Source organism: Electrona antarctica (genome assembly GCF_951216825.1).
Source record: "Electrona antarctica genome assembly, chromosome: 8".
Taxonomy (NCBI): domain Eukaryota; kingdom Metazoa; phylum Chordata; class Actinopteri; order Myctophiformes; family Myctophidae; genus Electrona; species Electrona antarctica.
In genome coordinates, this window is record NC_136789.1 from 39,831,694 (window position 1) to 39,852,021 (window position 20,328).

General features: G+C 41.2%; 1 protein-coding gene across 1 annotated transcript; it reads left to right on the forward strand.

Annotated features, from left to right (window-relative positions):
- Nucleotides 1-384: 384 nt before the first annotated feature.
- On the forward strand, nt 385-19,500 carry pou2f3 (POU class 2 homeobox 3; the record flags this gene model as incomplete). Its single annotated transcript, XM_079509038.1, has 10 exons — nt 385-436; nt 6,439-6,473; nt 11,904-12,008; nt 13,435-13,534; nt 14,872-14,960; nt 15,677-15,853; nt 16,558-16,699; nt 17,008-17,141; nt 18,114-18,278; nt 19,450-19,500. The coding sequence occupies 10 exons, from the start codon at nt 385-387 to the stop codon at nt 19,498-19,500; spliced, it is 1,050 nt and encodes a 349-aa protein (XP_079365164.1).
- Between the last annotated feature and the right edge of the window lie 828 nt (nt 19,501-20,328).

Genomic DNA, 20,328 nt, shown 5'->3' on the forward strand with positions numbered 1-20,328 from the left:
CAGGAACAAAGTGGACGGGCAACTTGTCGAGTGCTTTACTGGGATATGCTCTTGGCCCGTGAATATTACACATTATCTGTACAGTATATGTGTGAGCGTGTGTGTGTGTGTGTGTGTGTGTGTGTGTGTGTGTGTGTGTGTGTGTGTGTGTGTGTGTGTGTGTGTGTGTGTGTGTGTGTGTGTGTGTGTGTGTGTGTGTGTGTGTGTGTGCGCGCGCGTGTGTGCGTGCCAGTGTGTGTGTGTGTGTCATATATGCTGATAAGGGTATACCGCATTAGAATGAGCTCCAGATCATTTTCCTGGCTGATCAGAGTGCCGCACCGGCCTCGGTAAAGTTACAATCCTTTAGGAAAATCAGCCATATTTATCATTACAGATATTAAGATGAGCAGCACAGAGGCAGCGGAGCACTCAGAGAGTGCCGTCCAGCAAGCAGGTGAGCGATAGCATTTCAATCTGCTTTCCTTTCTCTACACCTGTGAAGACACTTAAACCCTCTAGTCTAGACTTGTATAGTAAACTGGACCTGAGTTGGATACATCTCTACTAATGGACTGCTATTTTCCCCCGGTATACAAATATCTTAAAGCCGAGTCAGTGGCGCATTGTGAGTTTGTAGATCTGCTATTTTTGCATATTTCCCAGAATATCTATGCTGCATGGGGTTCAAGTGGTTAACTTCATAGAGACATATATTTTACAGAACATTGTGGTCAAGATCGAGGTTTAATTCTTTAAATCTTTAGTAATGTTGAGGGTGAATGCTGACTTTTCTTCTGCACAGACAGCAAGCTTTTTGTTTTGTAGTAAGTAAAATGATGTGGTTTGTTGTTCTGTTAATGAGCATTATATACAAACATATTATCATCTGCCGGGCCTTCACTGTCAAATCCTGAGTGCTTATTTTAGCTCAACGTTTTTACAAATGGAACCATATGGGTTATTTAATTCCATTTGTACACTATCGGTCCTACAAGTGGATACATTAACACTGAGGATTTTCTGTTAGACATGGAGATTGTTCGCAAGATTTTCAAAGATTAACAGATTAGAGAATTCTGTCAAATAGCCTACAATAGTGTGAATAGTCAGAATATCACATGCATACTGTACACAGTATAATTTAAAGCAAGGTTCCAGTTCTCCAACAACATTATTTTTTGTTCTATGAAAACTATTAGCCTATCATACTTTTAGTAATCTAAATCTAAAATATATAATTAAAAATTATATATATAATTAAAAAAAAAAAAACCCTATGCTTATTTAGTTCAGAAGGGGAATTTTAATGCAATCGTTGCCATTTGTCCAACATGACAGTGTATTACCATTTGGACATTCATTTACGAATAAAAAAACACAAAAAGGAAATAAGTGGAGATAAGAGGTTTCATGGCCGACAGCAACGACATGTTAGCAGTGTGTCAGTTGGTATGTGTCGTACCAGGATGTCGCCTGGGGCTGTTTGCAAACCAAACGTTGCGTGTCCTGAGGCCGGCCGCCGAGACAAACCAGTCTGCCAAATACGGAACCCGGCTGGGAAAATGTGGAACTTTAGATTTGGAAAGAGCTTGTGCACATGTGAGAGAAGTGGATGTTTTGTTTTGCTTGTCTGTTTTCTATAGACCTCGAATTGAAATGCCAAACGTGTGTTAGTACATCCGTTTCTGTGGCTCACATGCAACCTTGCTCAGTATGACATTCTCCCTGCAACATGCTCTAACCCACTGTTTGTATATTTAAAAAAGAGAAAATGTATTTCTTAAATGAGAAGGTTTTCAATCTAAAAGTCATGTTTACGTGGTCATTGGCTAATTCCATGAATCACCACACCTTTATTTATAAAACCCTTTACTTGAGAACTTTACAAAGTGCAGTGACAATGGGAAACAATATATCAAGTAAAATGGAATAGCAAATAAAGACATCACTAAAATATCTTGGGAGAAAAGTCTGCTGAGGCTAGAGAAATGTGTATTGAAATTATTCTGTTATATACATTATATTATAATTCTTTCCTATTTTGAGGAGTTACACTCATTCACTTTCACTATAGAGTCCAGCCCAACAGTAGCAGTGGTTCTCAAAGTGGGGTCCAGCTAGGGGTCCTTGAGGGGTATCCGGAGAACTCGCCAGTTTACCAACTCGCCGCAATTTAGTGCATTTTAGTTTTACTTCACCTTCATTTAAATTGCATTGAATTGAGAGAGAGAGAGAGAGAGAGAGAGAGAGGATAGTTGTTTAGAGTTAGCACTAGAGAAAGTAGGAATGCTAAAAGTTTAAACACCAAAGTACCGAAACAATGTAATTCATTAGTAAACAATATCCTGAAATAGGTAGGCCTACTTATCATTGGTATTCACATACTCACCTTTTTATCATTATCTCTAGCTGACCATTTAATTGCACAAAATAATTTGATCACTTTGGAAATGATAACATCTGTGGGTTTGACATATACTACACTGATGAAGACAGCATGTTTGCATAACGATGAAGACATTGATGAAGAATGTTCGCTGCGGCGACTTGGTAAACTGGCGAGTTCTCCGGTATCCCCTTGAGGAGGTTCCAGGGGGTCCCCGGCTAAATTAGTTAATGTGGCATCAAAATCACTTTAACCTCTTTGACTCTACAGTATATACGACGACTATTCGAAAATATCAGATCTACAATTTGAATAGTTTTCTATAGAACACTAATCTTCTATGGGGGTCCCCTGGCACTAAACATTTTCAGGTGGGGGTCCGTAACATGAAGAAGTTTTAGAACCACTGCAATAGAAAAGCATGCTTTACAATAACATGTATGCCTTTGTATGAACTCCAAAGTCACGTGTGGTGTGCATGTGCATGTGCGTGTGTGTGTGTGTGTGTGTGTGTGTGTGTGTGTGTGTGTGTGTGTGTATGTGTGTGTGTGTGTGTGTGTGTGTGATACTACTACATCATCAACACAACAGGCCAAGTTAAGAGCCTAAAAGAAGAGGTTACCAAGGCTACAAGCTTATTTGCATGTTGTGATCATTTCCATACTGGAAGTTTTGGCTCGCTCTGCCTGTGTGTGTGTGTGTGTGTGTGTGTGTGTGTGTGTGTGCGTGTGTGTGTGTGTGTGTGTGTGTGTGTGTGTGTGTGTGTGTGTGTGTGTGTGTGTGTGTGTGTGTGTGTGTGTGTGTGTGTGTGTGTGTGTGTGTGTGTGTGTGTGTGTGTGTGTGTGTGTGTGTGGTACAGGTGCTGGGGGTAGGGTAGTGCAGGTTGGTCAGTTTTCATAGTATGGCTTCCACTAGGCACAGTGCCCAGCCCAGACACCCCCAGGTTCATTTGACATTCAAATCATGCAAGATTATACCTCTGAAAAGCAGACCTTTGAACTATACTGTTCTCTCCTGCATTTCACGTCCAGCTTTTAACTACCACTTTTACCATAATGTGCGTAGTAGTAAATATTTGTCAATACATACATTTCTGATTATTACAAAGATCATGATGATGTAACAAAATAATCATTCGAAATATGGTCACAAATTAAAACAATTATAATCAAAACATAGAATAGAATAGATCTTTATTGTCATTGCAACATGTACAACGAAAAGTGCCAACCGATCGATCAATGCATCAAATCCCTAAGATAATATACTGTAAATATGCTAAAAATCTATAAATAAGCAGAACCATACATCCTTCGGTTCTCACAAGCACATTGCACTTGAAACATGTATTGTAGCAAGACAAGAGATTATGTTTTAGCAGCATTGAGTGTGATTATCGCTGTGGGATAGAAACTGTTCGGAGTCGGTTTGTCTTTAATTTGATTGCGCTTTATTGTCTACCTGATGGCAACAGTTCGAACACGGAGTGGCCAGGGTCCAGAAAAGATTCATTATTTTCACTAATTTGGGAGACATCAATTTTCTCTTTGGGGTCTTGAGCTAAAAGGTTTGGGAACCACTGCGTCATTTGTGCTTCTTTCAATCAGAGGAAGAAGTACTTCGAGCAATACCCTAATAGAGTAGAAGTGAAAAGTCTTACATACCATACAGTAATTCAAAAATGTAGTATTTAGTATTCACATCAATATTTACTGACAAACATACATATAACAAATACAACAAACATAAAAGTACACATTTTGCAGAATGTCTCATTTCACAATTCTTGAAAACATTTGTCATTTTTCAGGTCCTATCTGATTTCATTAAACGACGTTAAGCGACATTAAACTCACTTTGCCACTCGATTTGCCACTCAATTTCCCATTCACTTTATGCATGCACATATAATCTATACGCTGTGATGCCACGTGTTGTGAGCTTTTAGATATGCTACTTTTCCATTCATTTTAGATGAAAGTTGTTATGGTGGAAGTATTTACCGTATATTGAAATAACGACAATAAAAAATTGCAGTTCTATACATACCGGTATGTAAATATATTAAATTGAAACAAAATTGTGGGATTAGAAAAACAAAAACAATTGCACTATGCAAATTGGGAGTATATTATAACTGATTCCCACCCTATCGGTATACAAGTTGTATGGGGTATAGTCAACAACGAGGCCATTGCACCGCAAGCCCATTTCTGTCATAATATACAGCTGCTGTATTATACATGCTATGTTATGTACAAAACATACGTATGGCTACAGAAATTCGTAAGCACTAAGGACAGGGCACTTGATGTTATTGGAAGTGGTCATGAAGTACATTTTCTGATAAGATTGGTGGAAAGACCTGTTGTTGTGTTGCCAAGTCTTATTTGGGCTTGTTTTTCTGTAAATATTGGTACAGTAGTTGTGGGTTGCAGTGTTGTCGCTTAGTTGGGCTTCCTTCCAAATGTTGTTCAAACCAGTGGTTCTCAAGCATGTATTTGTCCGCAGACCTCAGTGTTGTGCCATTGCTCACTCACTCACACATACACTATTTGTCCCCCCTCGTTCATACAGAACCAAGGCCCGGCCCGTGCCTTAATTTACAGGCCTGTTGAGAACTCTACCGCTGGGTTCTATATGAACGGCAGCTCGAGTGTGTAATAGTGTCCTGAGTTCCAAGACACTGAGGGCGCCCCCAAAGGGCGAGGTCTGACCATATATGGAGCGTGTCTTGAGTGTACAGGGTGTGATGAGACATATGGAATGTCAGAACAGGTTATGACATATATCCATATATGGAGATCTAAGGGTTTGATGTTTGAGGTCAGATGTAGAGTTGCTGGCCAATATTGATGACATCAGGGATCTCCATATACAGTATGGTCTTAACTGCGACAGCAGGTCACATTTACTATGACATCAGGGATATCCATGCATCCCTGATGATGTCACGATGACCTGGGCACCGTATAGGCTGATGTCACGTGATGTCACGATGACCTGGGGGGCTTGCCTGGGGTGACCAACCAACCAACACACACTGACGGGAAATGGTAGATACCATGCATAGTTAACTGTGTGTGACCTGCGGTCGCAAATAGACGATTTGTGGAAAAAAGGGAAAAAATAAATAAAAAGTTGGGAGCTACTAAAATACCTGCATTAGAATGAAGACAACTAGCTCCATTCTAACTGCATTTTACTGTGGGAGGAAACAATTCAAGGCCAACACATGGGTACCCTGTGTTTTGGTCCGGATTACTCCTTTAAAAACTGAAAACCAGAGGAAAGTAAACAAAAGGGGGGTTGGGAATTATGTAGGGAGTGCAAGTCTTAAAAGGTGGGTTTTGAGTGTGGCTTTGAACGTGGTGAGGGTGGGGGCAGCTCTGCATGTTTGTGGGAATGGGAGTGGGAATTTCTAGTAGGTTGGCTCTGAGGGAGCGGGAGGGGACATGCAGCGTTGGATGAGTTCAGAGAGTACGGGCCTGGAAAGTAGTCTTTCTCTTGACCAGAGATTTCATCTGTGCTTTGTCTAAATAGCCTGCTTCTGTAGATTCAACAACACTGTGTTCAACGGCAAAAAGGGAGTATGATGAACTTGTGACCAGTAACGTTATCTCGTTATCACGTTATCTAAAGCAGCCGAAGCTATAGAGTCTTTCTGAAATACATTCAAACTCCTGTCGAAATAAACAGAGTAGACACATTAAACCCAGAGTGTGAATTTAACACTTTTAACTTTTTTACGTTTATGTGTCCACAATAACATGTTCTGGTGTCCAACACCAAATTGTTTCACCATAGTTGAAAATAAATAAATAAAAAGAGGTCAAAAGTAACTAGAACAGCCATGCCATGTTTGTCATGCTGTATAAGTGATTTAAGGGTCCCAGTTTGGGTTTTGGGAAAATATGGTCACACACTAATCGTCAGGGCATAGCTGGAATGCTTGAGGATAAGACCATGACTTGATGAATGATCTTATTGAATCCTACTGAATTGTTTTGAATTGTATTCATGTGTGCTACTGTATTAAATCTTTACACGTATGTCCTTTTTTCCCACAGATTTAGAACAAAATGGAATTGACTACACCCGACAAGTAAGTAACATTATGCTGAACGTTATGCACAAAGCGTACACAGTGTTCACACAGTGTTCCCAACTGAAATATAGGGAAAATAATTCCACGCGTAATGTAGACTGTATACTAATTATTGCTATAGTCTGTTTGTGATTACAATTGGAGAGAAAGCAGGATACGTGATAAACAAGTGAAATTGGAAATTATGAAACAAAAAAATAATAATAAATGAATAGACAAAAGTTTAGCTAAAAAAATATACAATTTAAGCTGATTAATGGGTTCCTGATTGGATGACCTTGGTCCACCTGAAAATTTATTTTCTGTTTATTAAAGAGCTGGAGAGATGGGGAGACTCCAGTTACTGAACACTCTATAAGGGGGTGCGTGACATGAAAAGGGTAATGGCGGTTTTATGGTGTTATTTAGCACAAACGGCAAAATCTGGTAAACCACTGTTGTAAGGAGATGTATAGAGCAGCTGCATGTCTCTTAGTGCAGTGAAATTCTGTGTGATTATTTGCCATAATCATATTCAAAAATGTATTATTTTCGGCCAAATACAACGAGACTGAGCGTTGGGGCGTGTGTCAGCTAGGTAACAGGGGTGCACGGCCAAAAACGTTTGGGGACCGCTGCTCTATACTAGCAAAGCCAGAATATATATAGTCCTGGCCTATATAATATAGGCCAGGACTTGTTTTGATTTAACAAAATATAGGACTTTATTAAGTTAAATCTTTATATTTACATTACATACATAGGCCTACAAAACATAATGGCTACAGAAATACGTAAGCACTTGATGCTATTTGAAGTGGTCATTAAGTATCAGTTGTACATTTTCTGATGAGACTGTGTCGAAAGTGGGGTGGAAGCGGTCCATATCTGTGCTTTGGCTTGTGTAAATAGCTAGGTGCTGTAGATTCAACACTAGTGTGTGTTCAACGGCAAAAAAGGGAGTGTGTGATGAGCTCGAATGATTGAGGCACTACACTACACTGTCTCTCTGTATGTGATTACCCTCTTAATGTAAGTTGCTATGGATAAGAACAGCAGCTAAATGCCTAAATTCGAAATGACCAGTAACATCTCCTAAGTAAAGCAGATGTAGCTACAGTGACAGTATTTCTGAAAAGTTACACTCCCGCCAAAGTAAACAGAACATTTAAAGCTGCTATAAACAATAATAATAATAATAATAATAATTTGAATGACTTTTTTATTTTTTTTGGTATTCACACAGCCGCTCCCCAAAAACATTTAGTCTCTGTGACACATCTAGCGGTCGAAAAAAACCCGGTCGAAATGACCAATCAGGAAGTAGACAGGCAAATTGACCAATGAAAGCTTCTAGGAAAATCTTTGAATGCAGATTGCGGCCGCTAGATGTGTTTTTGGGCGGAGCGTTTTATCCATTGCTGGCTGTCTGAATACAAAAAAATGACAAAAAAAATAATAATTCAAATTTTTACATAGGTCTATTATTGCTTATAGCAGTTTTAACTCACAAACGGAAATGAATGGAATCCCTAAAACAAACTATAACATTCTTTGGGAAATGCTCAGCAGTAATGACTATGTCAACTTGTCGAGTCGTAGCACTGAACATGTCAGGTATAGTCTTTATTCCATTATTCAATTGTGTATTTATCTACTGTAGCATCTAGCCTAAAGCAGGTTCATGTCTCACACTCATGATTAATCATGTCACCTGAGCCAACCCTCACTTCAAAGCAACGTCAGTAGAAAGACCTGTTAGAAAGGTTGATAGACTAATAGACCACAGTATTTCCCTTTTCTTTCTTTTTTTATTTACATTATCAAAGATATTGAGTGATTTCTGGCACCAAATAAGTTGACCAGAATACTTAGGACAGAGGGATGTAAATAATGTCCATACAAAGTAGTAGTAGCCACACATCACACCTGTTGAATTAAGTGCACACAAAGATTTGAACAAATCAAATGGATTTGTCATTTACGCGTCCCTGTCGCAGTGAATTCTCCACACACTTCCACTATATATAATATGGGCATTTGTTTTTAAGTGGTGCAAACCACTTCCTTAAGTGAGTATGTGTGTGGGTAGCTGGCTGGCTGGCTGGCTGGCTGGCTATGAGCATGAAAACAGCATGGTTGTTTTTCACCACCTGTGCGCAACCTAACACACACACAAACACACACATATTAACTGTATATATGGTGATTTCAGGTGTGCCAGTACAGTACAGTACAGTACAGTACAGTACAGTACAGTACAGTACAGTACAGTACAGTACAGTACAGTACAGTACAGTACAGTACAGTACAGTAGAGGGACCCCCACACGGTAACTGTCATTTCTCAACCGTTTCGGACACGGGGCGGCTCGCCGGAATCGGGCCGGCACCCTGGGTGCGTTCCTGTGGGTCTGGACCTCCCCCCGGGGACCCCCACACGGAGTTGCACCACTTACTTCACATGGGTGTGATTTTTTTATTTTGACGCAGTATATACTGCACATACTGTACATTAAATTTGTCCTGAGTTATATCCTAACTATTAGCAGTGGGCTGGTGCCTTTAATGAGGTATGTAGTATTCTGGTTTCTGTATTACTGCGGAGTTGGTGGTTTAAAGAGGTGCTACAGTAGACCTATCGGCCTAATGTATTGTGTTAAGCATGCATGCATTTAGCAGCATTAACAAGTTAAGACCATTAACTTGACAATACTTATTGAACATGGTTTATTTCTAGTTGGAAAATAAAAGGATCATTTATTTGGTATATTTTCTGTCTAAAGATGTCCATAGATAACTTGCACTAATATGAAAAGCCGAATGTTTGGTTTTGACAGTCAACCCAGAACCTCAGGTGAAACTGACTTTCTGGTCTGCCCATGTCCTCGGGACAATCCAGCAGTTGTTTATTTTTCCACATTGTTGACGTCTAATTAATACGTATCGTCAATAGTTCAGAGCTATTTAGATAGTTCCTCAAATAGTCTTCTTGGCTTTGAACGGCTCTTCTTTCATTCCTGTCCTTAATGGGAACTGCAGGTTCAGGGGATGGGAGGGGGTATTTGCATACTGTCCTGCCCGAGGGGAGGGTGTGAGGACTTATGTCTTGTTTAAAAAGTCGAGCGAATGGTCCCAGGGTATTGAATATGTGCACACTTTGTTTCTCCTCACTGAGGTTATTAGGGTTAACTAAAACTAAGCTGAAAAATATATAGGTTGGAAAAACTAGACTTAAAAAACTAAACAAGAACAAAATGCAAAGTAACTGAAACAATATTGTATACGTACAAAAATGCATAGCCACAACTGTATAAAGACAATATCTTTTGTTTTAAACTTTGTCAGTTTGTAAAATGTGTTAACACACAAGCCGGGGGGAGGGGGGGGAGGAGGTTCATGCAGTTTATTTCAACTAGACCTGTACGTGCCCGTCGGCAACTGGCCTACTTGGGAACGATGCAACTTGGGAACCAATAATACAGCACCCATTTAAACTATCTGTGTCCCTTTTGTGCCCATACTGTATATGGAGATCTCTGTAGTATGCAATATGCGTTGTCATAGGCACCCATTTTAACTGTCTGTGTGATCTCTGTATCTGCCTGTCGGCCCGTGTCTGAAGAGTGCAAACTGACTGTGAAAAGTGTACTGGTTAAGTAATCAATTGTCAGGTTGGGGGTTGCCATGGCAATCAATTGGCTGAGGCAGAGGCTGGAAATTGCACAGGTGAGGGGACTTGGCCTATAGGCCCACTGGCAGAGCCTGACCAGAGCCTTTTGTGGTGGTTCTGGTCAACCGTGTGTCAAACCGACTCGATACCGGGCACTACACTCCCTGCGGTGGTGTGGAACGTGTGTGACGAAGTTGAAGTCGGTGGGGAAAACGGTTCTCGAGTTACGTGCATTACAACCGTACACGCACGCACGCACGCACGCACGCACTCACGCACGCACGCACGCACGCACGCACGCACGCATGCACGCACGCATGCACGCACGCACACACACACTCAGACAGAGACGTGGCGCATTTATAGTTAGACTAGAGGACAATATCTCACTCCACGTCTTTGGAATTACTAGACCTGTACGTGCCCGTCGGCCACCGGCCTACTTGAGAACGATGCAACTTGGGAACCTAATAATACCCGTTGTGCTTGATTGATTGATTGATTGAAATATTTATTAACAGTTTGCAGAATTACAGTACATTTCAAGCACAAACTCAATACAAAGACTGTTAACTGTGAGTGGATGACCCAATTAAGCATTACACTTGTTTACAAGAGGGTCCACCATGTTCAATTCATCAAAACATTTAGAGACGTACAAATAGACACTTCTATATAGTCAAAGAACAGAACAGGAATTCATCATAAAGGAGGTAAAAAGGGAACATACAGTGAGGGGAAAAAGGGGGGGGGGGGGCGATTTTACAGGGGCCAGTTTCGAATTGCAGCCGTCCGTAGGTGCCCTTTGAGAGCGGTTTTGAAGGAGTCAAGGGATTCACATGTCTTAATGACTGTTGGTAGGGCGTTCCACATTTTGGTGGCATAGGAGCGAAAAGAATTTAGTCCCTTGTTTGTGCTGAATCTGGGTTGTACATGGTTTGTTGCACTCCCTCTGGTGTTGTGGGTGTGGACTTCGTTAACATTAAGGAAGTATTTAGACAGGTACATCATGGGTATCTTGGTGGTGTATCGAATCTTGTGGACCAGACCCATTGCAAGATGCTGTACTCTGTCGTCGACCCTAAGCCATTCCAGGGGTGAGGTGGGTTCGGGGGGTGAGGCCAAGTAGGAGCCTGACCAGTTTGTTTTGGGACATCTGGAGCCTTGTTTTAAGGGCCTATGAGGTGCTGTGGTACCAAGAGGTGCATGCATGCAGGTGCTCACATGTTTTGGGAGGCCGAGGCGGCTAATGTGACCATATAGCCTTATTGCCTCTCTGACCTGGCCGTGCCAGACAACAAAACAATGTATTTTCAACTTAAAAAGGTGTAGATGCTTCAAACATGTTGACACTGACAGCGTGACTGTAGCCCTACAAGGACTGAACTGACAAAAACAAGACCTTCATGCACTTGGCTACCTTTTCCCATTACATCTCCACAAAACTAGACCAAAACAGGACAAAGTAGCTGGACTCTCTTCTTGGGGAAATAAGATTGCTTCTGAATGCTGTGGAGGGTGCTCAATTGCATCAGAATATTGCCCCTCTGCTTTATGCTCTGACAAACGTTCCGGTCTATACCATCTCCAGTGTTTTGTTTCAGAAATGTTAGTTCTTCTAGTGGATGCTGCTAAATTTCTCAAAAACGTGTGTGTGTGTGTGCGCGTGTGTGTGTGTGTGTGTGTGTGTGTGTGTGTGTGTGTGTGTGTGTGTGTGTGTGTGTGTGTGTTTGTGCGTGCGTGCGTGTGTGTGTGTGCCTGTCTTTGGTGTCTCAGATAAAGACAGAGGACTTGAACGACTCACCCCATTCCACCTCGTCACTCAAGACATGTCACCTGACGCAGAGCTCAGTGCTGCCTCCGCCTGGACAGCTGACTGGGGTAAAGGCGTAAAGCTAACCTCGCCTCACCAGGCTTTCCACCTCGGAGGAAAGCCTGGTCTCTGTTCCAAAAGTGCCGTGTGAACCGGTCTGGAACGGATGATATCGCTATGTCATGTTGTAGTATTGTTTTGTAGTCAACAGTCATCAGGCAGGAACAATCAAACGGAACTTTCTTTTCCCTCAAACCGGAATAATAAGAATAAAAGCTCTCGTAGCTTATTAGTAGTTTATTGAGAAAAATCGGTTTGAGGGAAAAGGAGGTTCCGGAAGATTGATAGGCAACATAGGCATAGCGATATCATCCGCTCCCGACCGGTTCATGAATCCGAAATGGAATGGTGCCTAGGCTAGGGTAAAGCTAAAGCTGTACTACTTCCTTTGCGAATACATTTTTATGTTGTCCAATCTGTATGGTATATGGCATGGTAGTATATGCCATGAACAATATAACGTATACAATAAGAATAAGGTTGTATTTGGTCTCCCTGCTCTTCTAGTGAGACATTGGTTTGACACAAGTCACAAGACCTAGTCAGTGGTACTGCAGGTCAAAATACAATTTCTCCCCAGAGAAAGCAGGCAGGCTCTATTAGCTCAGTGGTAAGAATCTCAGCACATACACACTACAGGAGACCTGCATGGGTTCAAATCTAGAACATGATACAGGTAGTTACAAATGACTCACCTCATACAAGTTTTTTCTGTCAGAGCATTATCTAGATATATATTTTTAGAAAGATAGATTGACAAAATGATTGATTGATTGATTGATTGATTGATTGATTGATTGATTGATTGATACTTAGATCATTTATTTTTAATTTCCAGTCCATCCAAGAGTGTAGAAATCCAAACTAAATTAGTAAAATGAATACTCGGGTCGTGTTACACAATTGGACTTCTACCCTGAATCTAGTACACTTACATTTAATATTGTGATGGTGTCTCTCTCTATTATTGTTATTTTTTAACTTGTTTGAATATTATAAATAAACTAGAGCGGTGTCGGTTGGGGACTGGCCTACTTGAACGATGCAAGTTGGAAATGAATGCCCCACCCAGATATTATGTCTGTGTCCCTTTTATGTGCATGAGTATATTTGTCAGGGATGCTCAAATGTCAGAACAGCATTGTGTCTGTGATGTCAGAACAAGCCAGCTCCGTATAGGGGTGATCAGGTGTGATCAATTAGTTAATTTGGGCCCTGTCCAGAGCCCAGGCAGAGGCTTTTGTACTGGTTCTGGACAACGGTGTATACCACCAACTCAAGGCCGGGCACTGAACTCCCTGTGGTGGTGTGGGAACGTGTGTGTCAAATATGAAGCGAGCCAGATAGATGCCATATGCTTCAATTAGATTGTTATATTGTAACTTTGTACAAAGTTACAAAGTAGACTAGTATCTGTTGTTGTGTTGCCAGCAGGAGCTGCCGTCGTTTCACCAGCAGTTGGTTCTAATGACTCCATCACACCTCTCATCCTCCTCCCCCTTCCTGCTGTCACAGTCACAGAGCAGTCACCAAGGTACATGCACGCACACACGCACACGCACACACACACGCACACGCACACACACACACACCCATGCACACACACACACACACACACGCGCGCACACGCACACACACACACACACACACACACACACACACACACACACACACACACACACACACACACACACACACACACACATGCACCCATGCACGCCAAACATGTCGCACCAGCTCCTTCTGTTGGTTTAACCTAGTTTTGCAACAAACACATGAACAAACTTTGAATGGAGAAAATATATTGCATGCTGTATGAAAGCAGTTGGATGGGAGTCTGATCTATTGATTGTCTTTAAAAGGGCAATTCACCTATTTTCAACCATACCTTCATATAATTGGTTCTCGCTAATGCTGCTCATACTACGATGCCACAATCGCAGTCTACTACACACTCTGCGTCTCACTGGTGGGCTGTGGGCAGTTCAGAAACCTGCCAACAATGACATCATCGATGGGGATTACTCTTCCTGGAAAGCATGCTGAAATGGAACCCATTGTTCATAAAATAAAATAATACAATAAATAAAATATATATATTTTCAAAGCTGCCTATACTGATGATGTCTCTGGGCAGTAGGCAGGTTTTCCGAACTGCCCACAGCCCTCCTCTGAGACACAGAGCGAGTAGACAGAGAAAATGAATGGTAAGGTAAGGTAAATGTATTTATTAAGCTCCTTTCAAAACAAATGCTACAAGGTGCTGTACAGTAAATAACATGAAATGAAACAAGAGCATATAGGCCAACAATAAAATGGGTTACAACAAAGCAGCATAAAACAATACATCTAAATAAATGGTAGCGTACATATAAATAAATAATATAATATATACAAAACATGCAGTTTTAGCAGCTTTTTAAAGGCATCGACTGACTCTGCATTTTTTAGGGAGGGACAGTGGTGAGTCATTCCAGAGAGTAGGGGCTCAGCGCCCTCACTACGTATACACGCCGAGGGGGGGCAACAAAATGTGCCAAAAAGTGCCAAGCCGACCCCTCAAAATAACAATTTTCTCTGCGGCTGAGATAAGGGGAGGGGGAGGGGAGCAGCACAAAGATCTGAGATAACGCAGCACTCTCATCGGGAGGGGGAGCAGCACAGATAAATGCGAGTAGGGCAAGCCAACGCAAAACCTTTTGTTTTCAGCCTTGTTGTACATGAAGGCCTTCGTTTGACCTTAAGTAATCTCACATTGACCTTGACCTCAGTAATCTCACATTGACCTTTGACCTCAGTAATCTCACATTGACCTTGGCGGACATGGTCAAGAACTGCTTCTATTTGTTAAAGCCTGTGTTTCCTTTGTAGCGCTACTTCAACAGAACCTGCTGTCCCTCCCCAGCCAGAGTCAATCAGGTCTTCTACAACACCAGCCTGGACTGGCTCTGGCTCCACAGGTAAACGCCACTTTAGCCTAATCACTTACAGTATACAGTATGTCACTGTAGGTAGTGTCACCAAGCAAGGACAATTTATACTGTTTGTATAAACAAAGTTATAGCCCTAAGCCTTAGTTGTACTTATTTGTGCGTGGGCATCGTGCAATGAAAAGTGCTTAGGCCTATGTGCTAGGCCTAAGTGCGTATGTGCGTAGCACATAACACAGCGGTCCCGTAACTGGTCACAGCGGTCCCCAAACGTTTTTGGCCGTGCACCCACAGTTACATCCTGACCTAGCTAACGCACCCCCCAACACCAAGTCTTGTCCGAAAATGATACATTTTGAATATGATTATGGCAAATAATCACAGAATGTTACTGCACTGAGAGGTATGCATCTGCTGTATACTCCCGAAGCTGCTCTATACATCTCCTTACAACAGTGGTCTACCAGATTTTCCCTTTTGTGCTAAATATAACACCATAAAACCCCCATTACCCTTTTCATGTCACGCACCCCCTAGAGGGCATTCACGCACCACAAGGGGTGCACGCACCACAGTTTGGGAACCCCCTGTGCTACGGCATGCAAGTATAAACCTGGCATTAAAGGGGATTATTCTTAATATTTACATTTTTAATTATTACTGTTTTTTTATTAGGCCTATTTAGACCTCAAACGATGTTAACGTCCACATCTGACCTGTGTCTCTTGTTTCTCTGCCACATTCAGGCCATGAGTCGCTCAGGTCTGGCAGGCCAGTCGATGGACAACCACATGGACATGTCCCACCTGCAGATACCCAAACACATGACGGCAACGCAGCAGGAAGAGCCCAGTGACCTGGAGGAGCTGGAGCAGTTCGCCAAGGCCTTCAAACAGAGACGCATCAAACTGGGATTCACTCAGGTCCGTTTTTGTGGCTGTTTGTTTTGTGACTAATATTGTTGGAGTTCTAGAGCGAACATTTGAGATGTGAAATTCTCCTTGTCTATTGCATGGTTTATCAAAGTGTGGTCCGATAGGTTCCCAGCTAAATGTGTTAATGTAGCATGATTTAACCAATTTAACCATCGGCTATATTAACGCTATATGCATTGAAACATTTATTTTACAACACAAATCTTGCATGGCCCTGGCACAATTAATATTTTCTGATGGGGGTCTGACTGCAGCCAAATACAAATTAATTTGGGTGTCTTTGACATGATTTCTTTGAGAACTAAAATGTCTCTATTTGATCGTGCCAGTTCACCCCAGCCAATGAACTGAATGACACAGCTGTCCCTGGAGGAGTAAATATGACATCCATTCTGTAGTTAATAGTTATACTATAATATTAGTACACAGTCAGTCAAACCAAACCCAATCATCACATCCTCTCCTCAAAATAATGACTTCTACTCTCAGTACCCAACTCAATCCATGCAGTGGCAGGAAGTAGCCTACTTTGGTGAATCCTCGGTTTGTGGCCATGCAGATGTTAAATTAAATCCCGCTCATCCATGGCAAAATAGGTTTACACAAGCTATACCGACCTTAAAAATCCTTGTTCATGTTTCATAATATAATTCCTGTTATTCAACTATAAAAACATGTGTATCTACAAACAGGGAGATGTAGGCCTTGCAATGGGGAAACTGTATGGTAATGACTTCAGCCAGACCACAATCTCCCGCTTTGAAGCTCTCAACCTCAGCTTCAAGAACATGTGCAAGCTGAAGCCTCTACTGGAGAAATGGCTCAGTGATGCAGGTACTGTACAAAATAATGAAATAGATTGTTTGGGGTTCAAATGATGGACGGGTTTAATAGTTTTCCGATAATATCTTGTTCAAACGAGATAATATCTCGTTCAAACAAGATAAGCTCTGTAGTATTGGGCTTGGATAAAAAAAATAATAATAATAATAATAATTCAACTGAATCCCCCCGTGAGTAAAGTTAGCAATGGTAATTGGTAACATGAATGCGACCGAATGAGCCCGGTTAATGCTAAAAGATTGCTGAAATAACAGGAAACTACTATGAATGATTAAAGTCCATTTTGTCTTTCATGTTAGAAAACTCGCCCAATGATTCGATGAACAACTCTGCCAGCCTGCCACCATTAATGGAAGGTTACGGACGCAAGAGAAAAAAGAGGACGAGTATTGAAACCAACATCAAGCTGACACTGGAGAAACGCTTTCTCGATGTGAGTCATTTCACTCATTCTGTTTGACGGTGTCATAACTTTCACATGGATGTCAGGCTTCCTTGTACAAGAGCACAGGGGCAGGAAATCCCTTTGGGGTTTTTACCTTTCAAGACGGGTTGCTATGTACAGTATATAGCAACATCCTTTTTTGAATAAATACGGTCAGGTCAGGATTGAGAAGGATTTTTTAGAATCGGCTTCAGTCCTAAATGGGTTAACTGAAAAATAAGAAACAAATGTAGGCTACAACATTATACATCTGTACCATGTATAGGCAAAATGTATTGAATTATGCTTTAAGTAGCATGTGAGGTGTCAAATTAGGGGGTTTTCATGATTTGGGGTCCATTCCAAGCATTAGGTTTGCACGAAAACACTCCATGGGCTATAAAACGGCCATAGCCGTCATCACAAATGTGATTAGGTCAGCACATTTGGGAAAGTGGCTATGGACGAATTTAGCACAAGGAGTGTTTTTCGTGCAAAACTAATGCTTGGAATGGATTCAGAACTAAAAGTTGAAACGTGGATATACAAGGTGTTTGCCCAACAGCAACCATAGGCTATAATATAAATTATTTGATTTTGAAGTATACTGTAATTGTCAAAACCCCATCATTGTAACATCCTGCAATGTTAATTTCATACTGCAGTCTTCTCTTTTCTAACTATGAAAGAACAATTTATACTTCTTAAGACGTTAAATGGTGGTCGTACAACAGAGAATAACGTAAGCAGAACATGCCTCAAATATAACAGTGAACAACAGACTGAATTGAGTGAAGAAGAAGAAGAAGGGAATGGCCACACAGGATATAGCCTACTGTTCTCCTGTCTTTTCTATTTTCTAACCAAGAATCTGGAACAATGTTTGGGTCCAGCACCGTGTTAGGATATGTGCATATCCTACCTTTTTTTCCAAAACGAATTGACGCACGTGAGACATGTATGTATTAATTTTGTTCCCAGAACCCCAAGCCCAACTCAGAGGAGATAACACTGATCTCAGAGCAGCTGGCCATGGAGAAGGAGGTAGTACGAGTGTGGTTCTGTAACCGTCGACAGAAAGAGAAGAGGATCTACTGCCCAGTGGCCAACCTGCCCATGAAATCACACACCTTCAACTCCAGAATGGTCAGTTCCATTACACGTCATTCATTATATAAGTTATATTCATATATTGTCAATTCGTTACCATTCCACCACTGCACAGTGCTACTACTGCAATGCTACTACTTGCCATTGTCAGAGGTGGGTAACGACTAACGAGTTACATTTACTTAATTAACTTTTTGAATAAATTGTACTTGTTAGAGTAGTTTTAATGCAACATACTTTAAACTAAGTATGTGAATTTGTTTTAACTTTTACTCGCTTTGGGTCACATGTACAGTGAAGGAGTAAAAGTAAAGGTTTAAGTAATATAAGGGACAGTTTGATTGATGAACTCAGTATTGAGTTATTTTTCACTAGATACTGTCTTACTCTTGCTCAAGTAATTATTTGGATCACTTACGTCTACTTGATTGTTGATTCATTATTATTTTAAGGTAACAATACTTTAATTTGAGTGCAATTTTTCTCTACATTCTGTATCCTGTATGGGTTTCCTCTCTGTTTGGATTAAATTAGTATCCTTAACTGAAAATATACTTTCTGTTTAGTAGCATGTTGGAGAGACCCCTGTGTGAACACAGTACAGCAATGATTACTACAGTATCTGAATACAGAACTGTAACATATACAGTAACAATACTTTAAGCATCTTTAAGCATTATAAAATAATAGAACATCTTGTAGAAATGTTCTGCATTTGACAGTTTGTACTACTGTAAATTGCAATGATTGGAGCAGGCCACATTTCCAAGCACCTTGCAATCTTTACACACCATAGAACATCATGGTTCAAACATTTTCATGTCAAGGACGCCCCAATTGATTATGTATTTGGCCGCAGACCCCCAGAAAGATGCTGTACAGGGACCCCCATAAGAGAATACTTACGCAGACGTAGATTGCCACAGACGTAGATTGCCTACTTTTGATATAGCCTAAAATGTGACTTAATTTAAACTGTGACTCAGTGTTGCCGAGGATCCCTTGGAACCCCATTACAGATATCCTGGCAGAGCCCAGAGCCCACTTTGAGAACCACTCTCATAGAGGAGTGTGTTGTTTTTAACCAAATAGCAGAAAACTGCTGCTTCTGGAGATACCGGTACTATGATAATAAAACAGTATATTAGTTGTTACATATTGTCATGTGACATTACGTATTGACATGCACACCTTCATGTTGTTTCAGGCCACGACATCCAGGTCCTACAGTCCTTCAGGAGGAGGCAAGTGCCTTTAGCTCATTTGTCAGTAATACTGCACAGCAATATCCTGAGTGTTCCTTTAACCACTCATTAGCCACCCATTTGAAAAATATATGCCAATTCTCAACCATTTTCATTTCAAGGGCCCCCGGTTTGACCTGAATTAGGCTACGGGCCCATATTTAATGGCATTTCTATCTCTGGGACCCCAATTCATATTGTAATCAAAGTTAATTTAACTCTGAAAGTTAAATGGAACCAAATGGACCTGTAGGGTCCATTTGGTTCCATTTGTACACTCTGAGTTACAGACCCATAAGGGTCCATTTGGTTCCTAACTATTATTTAGCCTTGAGGGAGTTCCCCTGGAACCCCTAGGGGTCCCCGGACCCCACTCTGGGAACCACTGCCCTTTAGCATCCCTATCATGTGGCTAACATCGGCGAGGTTGTTTAGTTTAGAGTCTTGTATTGGGTTGGTTAAGGATGGGGCCAAGTATAGACCCACGGGGGACCCCAGTCAAGAAGTATTTAGGGTTTAAGTGGTTACAACACGTTTTGTTCCCAAATAGACTTTGTAATTAAAGTCCAAAATGTGTCATAATCCATGTTAGTTCCATTTGCATTTATATGTCTTCTGTCAACAAATGCTTGCACAAAAGGGAAATGTCGGCCTCTGCTCTATATTTACAGTGTCTTCAAACAACATGTTGTGATTTGGCATTATAATAAAATGTCATTGAATTGAATATGCATAGGACTGGGTGGGGGTGGTTAGTCTACGGAACACTAGGCCCACATCACACAATCTAAGTGAGAACACCATCACCAGAATAGCATTTTGATGAAGTTAGTCCCTGTTTC